This window comes from Haliotis rufescens, unplaced genomic scaffold (genome assembly GCF_023055435.1).
Source record: "Haliotis rufescens isolate VD_foot unplaced genomic scaffold, xgHalRufe1.0.p SCAF_8, whole genome shotgun sequence".
NCBI classification, from domain to species: Eukaryota; Metazoa; Mollusca; class Gastropoda; order Lepetellida; family Haliotidae; genus Haliotis; species Haliotis rufescens.
The window spans coordinates 48739281-48755517 of record NW_025964372.1 but is presented as its reverse complement, the minus strand read 5'-3'; the positions used below and the strand labels follow the sequence as shown (position 1 = coordinate 48755517).

The 16237-nt window shown below is 42.1% G+C and overlaps 1 protein-coding gene across 23 annotated transcripts in view; it reads left to right on the top strand.

Annotated features, from left to right (window-relative positions):
- Window positions 1–16237, top strand: part of LOC124115140 (ras GTPase-activating protein nGAP-like) — a 313251-nt gene that overhangs the window by 274585 nt on the left and 22429 nt on the right. For 22 of the 23 annotated variants that reach the window (XM_046476003.2, XM_046475987.2, XM_046475984.2 and 19 more), the window contains 2 exons: window positions 10720–10941; window positions 11812–11913. In XM_046476003.2, the coding sequence (XP_046331959.1) occupies window positions 10720–10941; window positions 11812–11913 (324 nt within the window). Of the gene's footprint in view, window positions 1–9441; window positions 9599–10719; window positions 10942–11811; window positions 11914–16237 lie in introns of those variants that run through there. The other variant, XM_046475998.2, reaches the window with a different exon arrangement.

Genomic DNA, 16237 nt, shown 5'->3' with positions numbered 1-16237 from the left:
TGTATATCCTACAGACAGGAAGTAACTTTGCTTTGTTTATAAACATCAGTAATAGTATGTCAACATGGGACATTAAACCTGTGACCTGTGAAGACATCTGGGGTAGAATAGGTCTTCAGCAACCCATGCTTGCTGTAAAAGGTGACTATGCTTGTCGTAAGAGGCGACTGACAGGATCGGGTCGTCAGACTTGCTGACTTTGTTGATGCATGTCATCGTATCCCAATTGCGTGGATCAATGTGCATGACATCAATCACTGGATTGTCTGGTCCAGACTCGATTCTTTACAGACCGCCGTCATATAGCTGGAATATTGCTGAGTGCTGCGTTAAACAACAAATGAACAAACAAATAAACAAAACATTTAAACCTGTGCATTGATGGCAGTATTGAAAATTAACGGGTCCTGGTGATCGTGAGCAACTGAATATTAATTCCTTACTGTTAAACATCAGGCTATAGTTTGCCTCTCATGCTTACTTTGTAAGACTCTCGGTGGGGACGTGTGAACCAACACCCGCTGTGCTACCCTGCTACACCTCAACACTGCAGTGTTTACATTGTCAGATGTCACATACTTTGCCAGTGACCTATGTCTCTGTTTTCATCACAAGCCCATTTTCTACTTAAGTTCTGACATTCCTCACCCACATGGGTGCGTTCAGTTCTTGTTTATAGGGGCAAATCTATTGCACTTTTATTGGTGAGGTTTTGACATCTGGCCGTCATGTTTCATGCTTTGGCCTGTCCTGGGGGACAAGTTATTGTGATTGTTGCCAGCATTGTCGGCATTCTCACACGTGTTTCTACAATGGAAATTGTATTTATGGTAGGGTCATGTGTCAACAAAAATGTTGTTTGTGTCTTAAAGCCAGAATTATTTGTATGTAAAATAACATTCTATGTGATCTCCACCCTCCGAGATACGTAAAAGTGCCCATATATTCTTCTACCCATCTGCCTACCATCAAGTCAGTCAAACATCCATCCGTCATCGACCCTGTCATCAATTCATCCTCAGTTATTGAAAAGTCAAGGGAAAGAATTACCTGTCTTATATGTCCCCTGTCCCCTGAGGTGATGTTGATAACAATCCTGCATTATTCTACAGTTGCCCCACTTACATTAGGGGAAAGACATAGTGTTCTTGCTCTTGAAGGTAATCGTTCCAACCAATCTGAAAGCCATCATCTGTCCACTTCATTACGTGGGTAGCAAGTCAAGTGATAAATTTGTTAAACGTCTAGATGTAGACATAGTCAGCTCCCTGTGATTGCTCTGTGATTGTTCTGCCAGCTCTGTGACTTTTGTAAGGGTTCTGTGAGTGCTCTGTGGCTGCTCTCTGATGTGTGACTGTTTTGACAGCTCTGTGACCTGTACGGGTTCTGTGAGTTCTCCGTGACTATTGTAAGTGTTCTGTGACTGTTCTGTGATTGCTCTGTGAGAGTGCTCTGTAAGTGTTCTGTAAGAATGCTCTGTAAGTGTTCTGTGACAATGCTGAAAACCCAGGCCGGAGTCCCTGTCTGTGTCATCAGGCAAGACAATCAGGCAAGACAATGGGGCTGGTGGATTGGTGGGCTTGTTGTTGAGTTGTCCACACTGGCCAAGTCATGGCAGTCCCCTGCATCTCAGCCTGTGGTTACTGCTCCATGTCAGGCCACACACAATGGCCAAGATCTGCTCCATGTGAATGCTATATAATATGTACCTTATAACTGTGGTGGATTGTCTCTACAATTGTCAGATCTACATGGGGGATGTTCCCATCTGGAACTGCCATAAACTTCACCCCATAGAGGGCAGTGTTTGACTTTCAGCAGTTAAATACATGGGGCTCTAAACTTGCCATAACGTCCCCTTGAAACCCCATTATTGCCACTTGTTGAAAGCTAGGCGCTGGACAGGAATGTTACTAGTTAAAGCAGGATGGTCATTAAACTGCTGGACATCCTTTGGGGGCTCAAGTACTTAACAAGCTTTCTCTAATGATAATAGGCTGAGATACTTGAGAACTCAGTGAGGGCAGCATGGCCTGTCTCAAGTGTAGCAGTGGCCAGTAGGCTAGTCTCTCTGTGCCAGCCAGTGAAGGGGGGCAATCTTCAACCCTCTTTAACAGACAGGAGGGTTTGTAGCAGATAGTCAAGGGGGATTCAATCACAGCCCCTCCCTGTAGCAGATAGTCAGTGGGGGTAGCCTTGGACCCTCTCTCTAGCCAACTGGGGATCAGCCTTGGGAGTAGGGGATGGGGGCAAATGTGGAATGCATATTTTTGGGGGGATGTGTAAGTTAATTGAGAAATCCTTTACAAGTTTCTACATGTGCCACGTTCTCAGACAAAGATGTGACCTCCCAACTGTAAAATTTATTGACCATTTATTGCTGAAATGTTAAACAGAAATTCCATTTTTGCATGTCCAGTTATATACATTTTCATAACAAATTTAAATGATTCTGACAAATTCCTGAAATACCCTAATTACATTTTACGAGTGACCAGTTGAATTGTTCAAGTACTACTTCCCCGGCCACTGGCTAACACCACCTTGATGTGGTGATCTGCTGCTACTTCACTGTCTATTGTTCCTCTTCCTGTCCCTCCGCCATAACCCCCTGAACTTCTGAAACAGTCAAGCCTGCCCTGTATCCGGTCACTCGATAAGTTAAAGTAGCAATTTAGATAGTGACGGAGGCCACATCTCTCTGTATCAGTTGTTTACAAGGAAATTATCCTGATTGTTGACATACATATCGCCTTTTGTTCTCTAGTTGGCACTTTCTGACCCATTCTAATCATGATAAGCGTTGTTGGTTAGGTTTCATGTTAAATGGACTTCCCATGTTAAAAATCCCATATCTCCCTGTCCCTGGTGTGATATAACAGTTGTATCCTTTGTTGCACTTTCAAGTGATGATGAGGCTTTGTGTTACGCCATGGTCATGCTGGTGTCAGATTAATCTGGCCGTAAACTGCACAGGGAGACTTTCACAAACTTGTCTGGCATTAACTCTGTTTGTTAACGTGTGACTCGCCATAACATTACTGGCTCCCTTGGGCTCCTAGCTGCTCCACAGGGCTCTGATGTCATCGGACTGTAACAGCTTGTTGCTAGGCTCCTGTTGGGCAGGGAGAGTGGGATGTATATGTAATATAGGACCCAGAGCCCTGGGGAGTCTGCTTCATGGAAACAGATATGCTGACATCAGCAATATTGAGAGCCTGTTGTACAGAGAGGTTGAGGTAACCATGTTATCCACGGCCTCAGCCCAAGGGATCCTTCTTCCATCAAATTAGACAGTCAGTATGGAGATGCTGTTGTTTGCTGGGATGAAGATGACCATGTAATACGTGACATAATGCCCTAGGGGATATGTGTTGCTGTTAGATGGGGTTTAACAGATTGATGAGGGTACTTGAACAGTATTGTACACATTGCTTGGATGGAAGGGATGCATTATGTAGGCTAAGCTGCATCCGTGATTGACTCTCGGCTCTTTGTAAACAGGTCATACAGTCATCAGTATTTTCCGCCTTGACCGAGGTTTCTTGTATTCAATGTTCTGCTAAAGGTTTTGTCAGTGAAGACCAAGATTACAGTTGGCCTCCAGTAACCTTACATGATTGGGGGTTCAGACTCGCTGACTTTGTAAATGAACGTCATTGTATAGTGAGGGTGGAGATCGATATTCATGACGTCAATCACAGGATTGTTTGGTCTAGTCTGCCATCATATAGCTGGAAGATTGCTGGGGTCAGCGTTAAACAAAAAACAAAGACATGTTAAAATTTACTCTCTGTGGAAACATTTGCATCTTTTCATAATTTTCGAAAGTATTTTTTTCTCCATGTTTTAAAAAGCTAAATTTTCCTTGAGACTGAGATTATTAATTTTACAGAAGACAAGTGAACTCAGATGTTATTCTTACCTGTGACTGTCAGTATTTTGTCCCCTCTAAATGCTATTAGCGATCTGTGACAACCAGCATATCGTCACCTTCAATAGCTGTTCCCTAATCTGTGAGTGTCACTGTTTCGTCCCCTCTAAATGCTATTACCCTATCTGTGACAATCAGCATATCGTCACATTCAATAACTGTTCCCTAATCTGTGACTGTCAATGCTTCGTCACCTCCAACTGCTGGATATATTGCCATGACAGTGAAGCAGGAGGAACTGCTATTATCTTCATGTCACGTCCCCCCCTTCTCCCCCCCCCCCCCCCCCCCCCCCCGTCCCGGACATCCCTCAAGGCCCTTGTTACAGTAGGGATGTTGTCTTGACACAACATCTGTCTATTGTTGACCAAGGTGTAACATGTGCCACTTGCCATGATGCAGTGTTGGTGAGGTTGACCCAGTCAGGCCTGTGACAGGCTTGGTTAGTTGGGTTAGTTCTTGAGAATGGATGAGGTACTCCTGGTAGAACTGGATGTGTTGAGGAGCCAGGTATCATAGCCAGGTATCATCTAGATGTGGATCTGGGGGCGGCGTTGCTGGGCAGTGGTGGTGTGTGGTACTCCACACAGTGTGTGATGTGGAGATTGTTATCAGCATGGATTGGTTATTTATCAGTGATATTGATGATGGCTGACCGAGTGTTCTCAGTGAAACATGTATGCAGCCAGTGCCAAAACCAATCCACTAGAAACTACAAGCCTGAACTTGCCTCTTACAATCAATTTCAGAAGAATTTAGTGTTTTATTATGGGGTTCTTGGTGTTGAGGTTGATGAAGGTGAGGTTGGTGATATTGCTGTTGAGGTTGATGTGGGTAATGCTATTGATGTGGATGAGGCTATTGATGTGGGTGAGGTTGTTGATGTGGATGAGGCTGTTGATGTGGATGAGGTTGTTGATGTGGATGAGACTGTTGATGTGGGTGAGGTTGTTGATGTGGATGAGGCTGTTGATGTGGGTGAGGTTGTTGATGTGGTCAGGCTGTTGATGTGGGTGAGGTTGTTGATGTGGATGAGGCTGTTGATGTGGATGAGACTGCTGATGTGGATGAGACTGCTGATGTGGATGAGGCTGTTGATGATTAGGTTGTGGTACCCCATGACAGCCTTCATGGCCATGTTGACATCATTATCACTGTCAATCAGTTCACCAGGGTCCACTAAACTTGGATACAGTGAATTCAATCTGTTTGTTTTAGATGGATGAAGATAATACCCATCACCAATCTTATATGCACCACTGACAATTTGTGATCATTTAAAAGATTTCAATGATTTAGTTTATCAACCATCTGACCTCTTACTAACCTCTGGTCCTGAAAAGTACAGTTTTGAATAAGGTTAGCATTCAGAAGGGAAACTTGTGACCTAACAGTGTTCCTCCTGACCTGGGTCAGCCTGGGTTAGACCTGCAGTCTGTCAGTGCCGGACAAGATTCAAGATTCAAGATATCTATTGTCCAGAACACCCTTAACAGCCAGGGTACAAATTTATACTACAGATACGGCAGTTGTAATATTTAAGGCTGGCTGTCAATACAGATCATAGAGATCGATAATCATTAACTAAATATCTATCAATTATCGATAAATATCAGAGAAGTATCTTTGAGCAAATATGCAAAAGAAACAAATCGTAAAGAAATCAACATATTTCACTCCACTGGGGAGTGGTGGCACATTTATTCAGGGATTACTTTTCGGACATTTGACTTATAACAAAAACAGTCACTTTCCATCTTCAGTAATAACAATTATTGACAATAACAAATCTGTTTGGGTAAATCTAGACTTTATTTCAATACAATAGTTTATGTAAGGTATTATCAATGACACAATTTTTATATCGATAATCATTAATATTTCTTCCCATTGATGGTAATTCCGATTATCGATATTTTTGGCCAGCCCTAGTAATTTTCCTTCAGAGAGATATACGGGACAGTGTAAAGGAAAGGGAGTTTCATCTTCTACATCATTTTTGTTGCAGAGGAGACAGAATCTTTTTGTTCAGCAGTAGTTGTGTTGTATCTGCCTCTTGCAATAGAAGAAGAAGAAGAAGAATATTTATTGTACAAAACACCCAGGGGGCAGGGTACAAAACATGAACATGACTAATTAAAAACATTGACATTCAAAACAGAATACAAATATTGCAATGATTATATTGTTAGGGAGGAGATGCAGATTTTCTTTGCCTGAACATTTTGTGAATGAAATTAGATATAATTTTTGCAAAGGGCTCTGGTGGATTTAATAGCATTTTTAACGATAGTAGGTGCATAGCAAAGCCGGGTGATGAATTGAGTAGATCTTTTTAGAGAGGGCAACGCAACAGAAAGTCTTCCTCATCTTCTGTTTCATTAAAATCACAAAAGGCACATAATCTTTCTTCTGTTGGAATGTTGCAGTATCTTCGTCTCTCAATATGTAGATGTGACACATGTGACACATGTGACCCAATGTTGTTCCAGGTCAGCTGACCCGGGTCAGGCTAGGTTAGACCTGCCATTTGTCAGTGTCAGACATGTATTGCAGGAATCCAGTCAGCTGACCAGCTTGTGTTTACACAGAACTGACATGGCCCCCAACACATGCAGCAGGAATTATTGGCATTTTACCATGGTATAATTAAGCTGCCTGGAATCGGTAACTGCTGTGGTGGAATCGGTAACTTCAGCCTTGCATGGTGATAGCTATTTGATCACAAGGGCAAGCACTGTGGTTTTATTCATGTGTCTGGGTGCTTTCACGCTGTGCGTGTTGAGTGCTGGGATGGTGCTCAACTGGTGGTGTTGGACCAGGGATGGGACTCTGGTATTCATGGATGTGGTAACCGTGTTGTCACAGGCGTGGTTAGTGGTTTGAAGTCAGTAGTTAGTTGTGTTGATGTCAGTAGTTAGTTGTGTGGATATCAGTGCTTAGTTGTGTTGATGTCAGTAGTTAGTTGTGTGGATATCAGTGCTTAGTTGTGTTCATGTCAGTAGTTAGTTGTGTGGATATCAGTGGCTGGAGAGTTGGCTATCAGTGGTTAGTGGTTTGGATGACAGTGCTTAGTTGTGCTGATGTTAGTAGTTAGTTGTGTGGATATCAGTGGTTTGTCATGTGGGTATTAGTGGTTTCATGTGTGGCTATCAGTGGTTATTGGTTTGGATGACAGTGCTTAGTGGTTTGGCTATCAGTGGTTAGTTGTGTTGATGTCAGTGGTTATTGGTTCAGCTATCAGTGGTTATTGGTTTGGCTATCAGTGGTTAGTGGTTTTGCTATCAGTGGTTATTGGTTTGGCTATCAGTGGTTAGTGGTTTGGCTATCAGTGGTTATTGGTTTGGCTATCAGTGGCTAGTGGTTTGGCTATCAGTGGTTATTGGTTTGGCTATCAGTGGTTATTGGTTTGGCTATCAGTGGCTAGTGGTTTGGCTATCAGTCGTTATTGGTTTGGCTGTCAGTGGTTATTGGTTTGGCTATCAGTGGCTAGTGGTTTGGCTATCAGTCGTTATTGGTTTGGCTATCAGTCGTTATTGGTTTGGCTATCAGTGGTTAGTTGTGTTGATGTCAGTGGTTATTGGTTTGGCTATCAGTCGTTATTGGTTTGGCTATCAGTGGTTATTGGTTTGGCTATCAGTGGCTATTGGTTTGGCTATCAGTGGCTAGTGGTTTGGCTATCAGTGGTTATTGGTTTGGCTATCAGTGGTTATTGGTTTGGCTATCAGTCGTTATTGGTTCAGCTATCAGTGGTTAGTGGTTTGGCTATCAGTGGTTATTGGTGTGGATGTCAGTTGTGGTGAATGGTTTACATTAAGGGGGTTTCAGGGCTGTAGTTGAATATGGCTTGAATACTGGTGGTGGTGGTGTCAACACACTCACTGCTGTCAGGCACTCGACATCAGCACCAGGACTTGATGTCCTCATGGTGTCCGGATGGCGACCTAGATTACATGCACTTCCTTCCTGGCGCAGACACTGCGGTGCGCTGTCAATCCTCTCTGACTCGGGGATGAAGGTTGAGGATGTGTTTATTCACTCTAACAAGGATGAAACGTTTTGTTGAATACTGGGGATTTCATTACATTAAGAGTAATTTGAGTGACACATGCCATTACATGAATCATAGGTCCTCCAGAACCTGACCAACTTTCAGATTTTAAAAAAAAACATGCTTCTCCCTGCTCATAATCCTGGATAAGATGGTTACTATCATGTACTACTCTTACTTACTTGTGGTGGAGACTTGCCTGTTCCTAGATCCTCTTTCATTCCTGTAGCACCTGTGGCTGGACAGTCCTGGGTGCCTCATGTAATCCCCACTACAGTGTAGCTGCAAGTCCTGCAAGTACTTTCATGCACTCAGTTTGGGGCGGTGGGGTAGCCATGTGGTTAAAGCATTCGCTCGTCACTCTGAAGACCAGGGTTCTTTTCCCACATGGGTACAACATGTCTGTTCCCTGCTGTGATGTTGCTGGAATATTGCATAAAGCAGGACAAAACTATACTCACTCACTCATGCAGTCTTTCACAAGGTGTCACTCCCATGCTGCCTGACTGCCTCCGTGGTCTAGAGGTAGAGCGTTCCCCCGGATAGGGGAAGGTCCGGGGTTTGATCCCTGGCCGCGTCATACCAAAAGACGTTAAAAGATTGTTGTTACCCTGTCTGGTGCTCGGCTAAAACAAGGACTGGTCGGCTTGGAGTCAGTATACCGTGTCCGAGTGGGGTATTCATGTTAAACTGCGGCATGGTATCTCAGCGAGCTAGCAACATAAATCGGCATCAGTCTGGACTAGTATAAGCAGCCACACAAACACATCCATGTACATGCACATCGCTATATAAGTGCAATAATCTTGGACGCGACGTTAAACCCAATTTCGTCTCACCTCACCTCACCTCACCTCACCTCACCTCACCCATGCTGCCTGGCCCCCACTCACAGAAAACCCTTGAATCTTCCCTCCATTTGTTTTGGGTTTGTAGGATCTATGTTTACTTGATGGACATTTGAAATTGTGTGGTCATCCGTTACTAGACTGACTTGTGTCTGTTGCTTGTCAGGTGTGGAGTCAAACCCCTTGTGGGGGAACATTGACCTGATTTCTCATGACGTTTGCCTGTGGACAGGGACAATGTTGTGACCTGATTTTTTATGATTATTACATGCGGATTGGGAATATTATCTGATCTGAGTTCTTATGATCTCTGACGCAGCAAGGACTGAGTTCAAGATGTTGCTTCAGCTGATGGTTTCCTTCATACAGGGTAAAACAGTAAAATGGGAACGCCTTAGCGGCAATATTTTGTGTTTCATTTTTCGGCACTTTATTGATTTGAGGACACATGATTTGAGCAGTTTTGATTTAAATATTTTGAAGGATGTTATTGTTTCCTAGTATGACTGATTCTCAGTTTCTTAGTTTGACTTTGAGCTTTTCTGATAAAATAAGTGTCATTGTTACTGACTCATAATAAGGAACTTGTATGTTTTCACAAGGATATAGTATGATGTAAGCTACTTGAGTGGAAGTAGTTGGAAGGAGCTATCACCTTTACAATCCGGATGTACATCTCACAAGGATTCAGCTGACACTTGTGACGAACAGTTTTCAGGAAGACAGTATGGATGTGTGGTTGGGATTACTGTTTTGTCCAATCAGGTGGTGTTTTATAAACAATCGGCACATTGTAATATTTTCTTTGAAAGCTTTCATGATGTCCTTGCTGTTTCTTTCAAAAGAGCTTGAAAAGTTTTATTTCTTTGAATTTTTTTTTATTGTGATTGGAACTTTGTGCATGCCAGTGAAGACGATGCCAGATAGAAGGTTCTTTTGCAATGTTTCTGTGTTAATAATTTACAGCTTTAATCAATTTTTACATCAACCCACATTACTATACCCATCCAGAATACAAGTATTGGTAAATCACTGTCATTGAGATACTATCTATTGGTCAACTACTTCACATTGAGGGAATATATATTGATTTACAACTATTGAAGTGTACTATTGCAAGGCATTTTAAACAATGCATGAGATCTGGTCTCCAATCAAACAGAATCTGACAGATTCAAGCTTTTCCTATCAGTGTTTGATCATGGTAAATCGAAAGAATGCCAGTAAGACATTAATGGCAAATGAAATCCATGGCTTCTGTATCTAGGTCAGTGATTATTGATTGAGCAAGTTGTGAGGAACGTAGCAGAAGGTGTGAGGAATACAGCCAGACATTCATTATGATATACAGGTGGCGATATGTTCATATATTTCCACAGCTGGGACACTGGAATGTGCATCATTTACATATCTGGTGAAAGAACTAGAGAACTGTCTTCCGAGGGCAATACGGATTTACAGATTTGTGTGAGGCTCTTGCTAACAACATAGGAACATAGGATTTGTAAATAACAGCGAGATGCTAACTAGAAGGAGATGTGTGATGTTGTTACATGGCGCACTGAGTGTTTCTCAAAGAAACATCTGAGTTGTTGAAGGAAAATACTATTGGAGAAAAGAACAAAAGTTCTGATTGGATTAGTGTTTGCACTGTCATCAGTTTGGCTGAATGTTGAGTGACATCTTCTGCCTACGTCACTTTGGGCGCTGTACAGTCTGAATGTTTGGGAGGTTACAGATTTCTGTTTTTGCGCACATTTTTCTTTTGTTGTCATTCATGTCGTCATTTCAGCACACTGACCATGTTCAAAATAAATTACAATTTCTTGCATACGTCAGTTGTCCATAAGTATTCCAGGTCCTCAACGTAATTTGTTTTATTGCAGGTCTCTGATTAGCTCCCGGATACGGACCTCCCGCTCCCATGAATCTCTCCTGACCAATCCCTCCAGTATGCACTCGATCGACCTGACCGCGCCGGACCTGGAGATCAAACCCCTGCACAGCAGTGTCCTCGGACAGGACCACTGCTTCCAAGTGTCCACCAGCCACGGCAGCAAGTACATCTCCTGCCGCACCGCTGAGGAGAGGGACAAGTGGATAGAAAGGTAGGTAACTCTGGTGTACCATGGCTGTAGGGCTCTAACGGGTAGTGAGTATGGTTTTACGCCGCTTTTTACAATATTCCAGCAATATCTCGGCGGGGGACACCAGAAATGTGTTTCACTCATTGTACCCATGTGGGGAATCAACCCAGGCCTTTAGTGTGATGAGCGAACGCTTTAACCACTAGGCTACCCCACCGCCCCCTTTTTTCTAAAGGGTAAATGTCTAAGACATGTATCACAAAGGGCATTAGGGACATGCCGTAATTTAAATAGTTAATAGCAGCATTAAACCCAACCCGCTCAAAATGTATACAGACATTTCACTGCAACACATAGCTAAGTGTTAATTGCAGATGTGAGTTATCTCCCTTGGTAGGGGTCCTTGCACCCTTGACATGGGACTTGATTCCATCTGAGCCAGATCCTTGCTCAAATACACGAGTACCCATTAGAGCTCCACATGTTATATTTTAAGCCTAATTTGTCTCGAGATGTTGTTTTTTCAAAGTGTAGCAGTCAAAAATTGAAAAGGGGCACTGTTGAGAAGAATATTTTGATGAAGCAATATATATGTGAATGTCAGTGGCAGCTTAATGTTACATAGCTTCATCGATACTTTTCACTTTGGTCAACCTTTTTTTGATTATTTCAGATATTAATACAAACTGTAAGAAAGATTGAAGCTTCCCAAACATATCATAAGTTAAGATTCTAGATCCAGCTGGGACACTTGGCTCAGTCATTTGGGCCAACAGGTCACTGTGCAGAGTTGCATCCCTTAGTTGTGACAGAATCTGATGTTTGCATGACTGGAGCCCGACTTTTTAGTTGTCATGAGTGAGGTAGTTAAATCTTGTTGTTTCCCCCCAGTTTGCGGCGGACGGTACGCCCCAACCAGGAGGAATGTCGGAGGACCGACAACTCTATGAAACTCTGGGTGATAGAAGCAAAAAATGTCTCTCCGAAAAAGAGGTAAGTTTTTTAAACGGCTTTTTTATTTGAAGTTTCCCCAGGGCAGAGATGCCATAAGCCAGGGAGCCACAATTTGATGTACAGAGCTGCATCCTTTGTCCTGTCTGGCACTGGTGGTCATGGGTTTGAATCCCATAGTTATCAAGTGTTGGTCTGTTGGCACCAGACCTCACATCAGAGTTACATCCAAGTGATCAATGTCTGCAACTCTCCTCTTGATTGGCCTCTTGCTTATGCTTTCTGTTGACAAGCTGTGTTATTGCTGAAATACAGTTTTTCACCCAGTTGACACCCATGTGAACTTATCTTGTCCTCATACAGTAAACCAACAATCCTTCAGGCACCTCAAGCAAAGCCTATGGCAATTCACGAGAGTAGTTTCTCAACAACCGAGAAGATCCGAGTTAGAATAGGTCTTCGGTAACCCATGCTTGCTGTAAGAGGCGACTATGCTTGTCGTAAAAGTCAACTAACAGGATCGGGTCCTAATTGCGTAGGTCGATGCTCATGATCTCAATCACTGTATTGTTTGGTCCACACTCGAATATTTACAGACCGCTGTCATATAGCTGGAATATTGCGGCTTTAAAACAACAAACAAACAAACAAATCTCAACTCACATGTAAAACATTTGATTGACAAGTTTCCCTCACTTTGAAACATTTCATGAATGATTATGAAGTTGGGGGAAATGGTGGATCTAGCTTGTCTACTACTCAGAAAGGCTGTTGTCCCTTTAGTTGAACTTTTTAACTTTCAAAAGTGGTTATTTGAGGTTGAGAGTTAATCCCTGTCTATATGGGAAGGCCTTGGTGTAGTTTAGCTTGTGAATACGAATGATGCACTTAGTGGTTTGTCTAAATAGCAGTAGTTAGCCTTCTTTGTTCACTGATTGACGTGGTGGCAAGCTCTCAAGTCTCAACTCGGCCATAGCGAATCTTGGTTGCCCCATGAGAAGCTCCCAGTTGGCTTGACGTTGTGTTATCTGTGAGAAGAGATTAAAAGGTTTTCTGTGAGTAAGGATTAAAAGATTACCATGTTCATGAGAGTTGAATGAGAACATTTTGCCAGGAGTCTGGCAAGTCTTGGTAGCATTTTTACATCTGAAACATGTCTTTGATATCTATTCGCTAATATTAACTTAAGACCAGGATACAACATGGCCTCTGGTCCGCTACTCCAAACTCTAGTAGACTGTAGGGACCAGTAGTTATTTTTCATAAACCACTTTACCAAAATAAGCTGTGGTCTAGTTGGGTACAGAGCAACAAAGAGAAGAAGTGTATATGCATAAAATACCCCCCCCCAAAAAAAAATAAAAAAAAATTAAAAAAAATAAATAAAAAAAATAGAATATTAAAACCCCAATTACTTTCAATTAACCTGCGTACAGCAGAAACGCATGCACTAAATGAAAACTCATATGTATAAAAACAGCACGCGTAAATACCCAATGAAGATTTTTCAGCATGCGTACAAAGGAGCTAATTTCCGCAACACAATTACGAGCTAATTTACTTTCCGAGTCAAGCCTATATGTTTAGAACAGTTATCATGGTTATATACATCTAAAACATTATTTCATTTTTTTCAGTCTTTAAATGTTCACTCTTTTGGGGATAACCCAATAGAGTGATGAATAGATGAGTGAAAAAATATAGGTTACCCAATGAAAAATGTAATAACCCAATTAACATAGAAACCCTGGAGTAAAAACTCAATTGCTCAAAAAGTTATCTGGAGCTCTGTTGATATGTCTTTAACAAAGTATTGCCTATTTATATAACATAATAATATTTTATGTACTTCAACGCTTACGCTCTTTGCAAGACGTTTCAGTTTCAACCTCAGATAACTTGATGAAATGCTTGCTATATGATTGCTGCATCCCTGTCAGTGGAGAATCCATCAGTGTCAGGTATGCACTCGTGGTATTGGCCAAACACATTCTTGTGATTCACGAGATGCTTTGTGAATGTGGTCATGAGACAAACATAAATAATTGTACTTGATTAAATTGTGTAACAAATGTTGTATTTGGGATTACACTTTTCCACATGTGGATCGTTGCTCATGATTTCAGTCACTATATTTCAGACTTGATTATTTTCATGGCCATGTGATAAGCCTATAGTTGGACATTGCTGAATGCCATGTAACACCACACTCACTAACTCGCTGGGGGCGGTCGGGTAGCCTAGTGGTTAAAGCGTTCGCTCGTCACGCTGAAGACCAGGGTTCGATTCCCGACATGGGCACAATGTGTGAAGCCCATTTCTGGTGTCCCCTGCCGTGATATTGCTGGAATATTGCTAAAAGCGGCGTAAAACCATACTCACTCACTCACTCACTCACACACTCACACACTCACTCACTCACAACCTAGAAAATATAGTTAGGATAGATGCCATTTCCCTGGGACCAGATCACAAACTTGTGGAATATTGTACACCTGGTGTGAGGTTACAGAGGTGTTTCTGATAATTCCAACAACAAACTTGCACTTGCATCTCCAGCAGATGAGGAATTGGGATGAAGACAATCATACTGAAACATTGACCAACAGATACTCCTTGTACTGCAGATCTGTAAGATTTTGTTTGTTTGTGGGTGGGTTCGAATCCCGGTTTGGCCCCGATTCAAGGTTTGTCAGCACCATACCCGAGCTCGTGGGTTTCACTGAAGTGGTAAATGTCTAAGACCTGCATCACTTCGGGCTTTCCTCCCACATTACGCTACTGTTAAAAGCGGTGTTAAGCCTCACTCACTCACTCACTCACTCGCTTAATTGTTTGTTGTTAAACACCGCACCCAGCAATATTCCAGCTATATGACGGTGGTCTGCAAATAATCCAGTGAATGAGATCATGAGCATCGATCTACGCAATGAGGACCCAATCCTGTTAGTCGCCTCTAACAACAAGCATAGTCGCATTTTACGACAAGCATAGTCGCCTCTCACAGCAAGCATGGGTTACTGAAGACCTATTCTACCCCAGATCTTCACGGGTAAGATCTGTTGGAAAGGAAATAAAGAGCCAACCTAATGCAAGCACCAAATCACATTGCACATAGGCAGGTTCTCCTCTGTTGAGCTGTCGGTGGCGAAGTTGCCCAATCTGCACGTGACAGACACGGGCGCCCAATACTTCATTCCCGGCCAACAGAAACATAGAAGCAGTGTGTAAAAACCTCCTTGGTAGAAAGCCATTTTTGAAACTAATATGTGAAACTTACACAGGTTAAGTCATAAACTTAGAGCTATCCTTCTGAGAGAAGGTGCAAAGACACGGTAATACGCATGACATGGCTGTGGCTGCTGCCAGTGGTGGAGTTTGTGTGGTTATGGCAGGACCGTTAGATTAGGGCTTTTTTTTTTAAATAAGGTAATGTGTCTCTAAGATATCAATAGAATATGCTAAGTTTATGCAAAATCAAGTCATTTTTCACTATTAAGCTGCTTCAGGTATTGATGGATACTGGCGATACAGCTGTGACCTTATCTGGTAAAGTCGAAATTGTTCTTGAAACACGTTTTAGGGTGGAAAATTCGGCTGCGTTCAGAAAAGAGTTAAGATTGAGGTGCTTCTGTTTTTGGTATTCAAACACTCTGCTAGTTATGTAATCAAAGTAAGCAGTCTCTCCTATTAATTTTAATTAAGACAATTTTATATATAGTCAGGTATATGAATATTAAAGTTTGGCTGCATTCAGAAAAGAGGCTGTGATGGATCTGCTTCTGTATTTGGTATTCAAACACTCCGCTAGTTATGTTATCAAAATTAGCAGTCTATTCTATTAATTTTAATTAAGACAATTATACCTATACATACATGTCACTTATGTAGGTCACAGTTATTCAAGTTTAGAAACCTTCAGACTACAGATCTGGGAAGACTTCTGTTGAGCTAAGGTTTAATAGGACTGATTGTTCCCTGAGGGGTGAGACAGCTTCCATCAGCAAGATAGCTACCCCCAGGCCAAGTAGATGCTATCACTGTATAGTCTATCAGGGTCAATCAGCCTGTCTCCCATGGCACAGTCCTGCACCTCCCCCAGGGGATGTCTTTATATGTCACTCATCTATCCTTCTACATCACAGAACTTCCATTTTGTTTTCTGATGTCTGTGTAGGGTACACAAGTTGTTTAGCATGTTAATAAACTTTATTATTTCTTTGAAATATGATCTGTGTAAAAAGGCTGTTCTGTGGCAACTGATGCAAAATGTGGAAATGAATGTAGTTTGCAAAAGTTGTGCATGATAACATTGTGAAAAGAGTGGGTGAGTTTGGTTTTACGCCGCTTTTAACAATATTCCAGC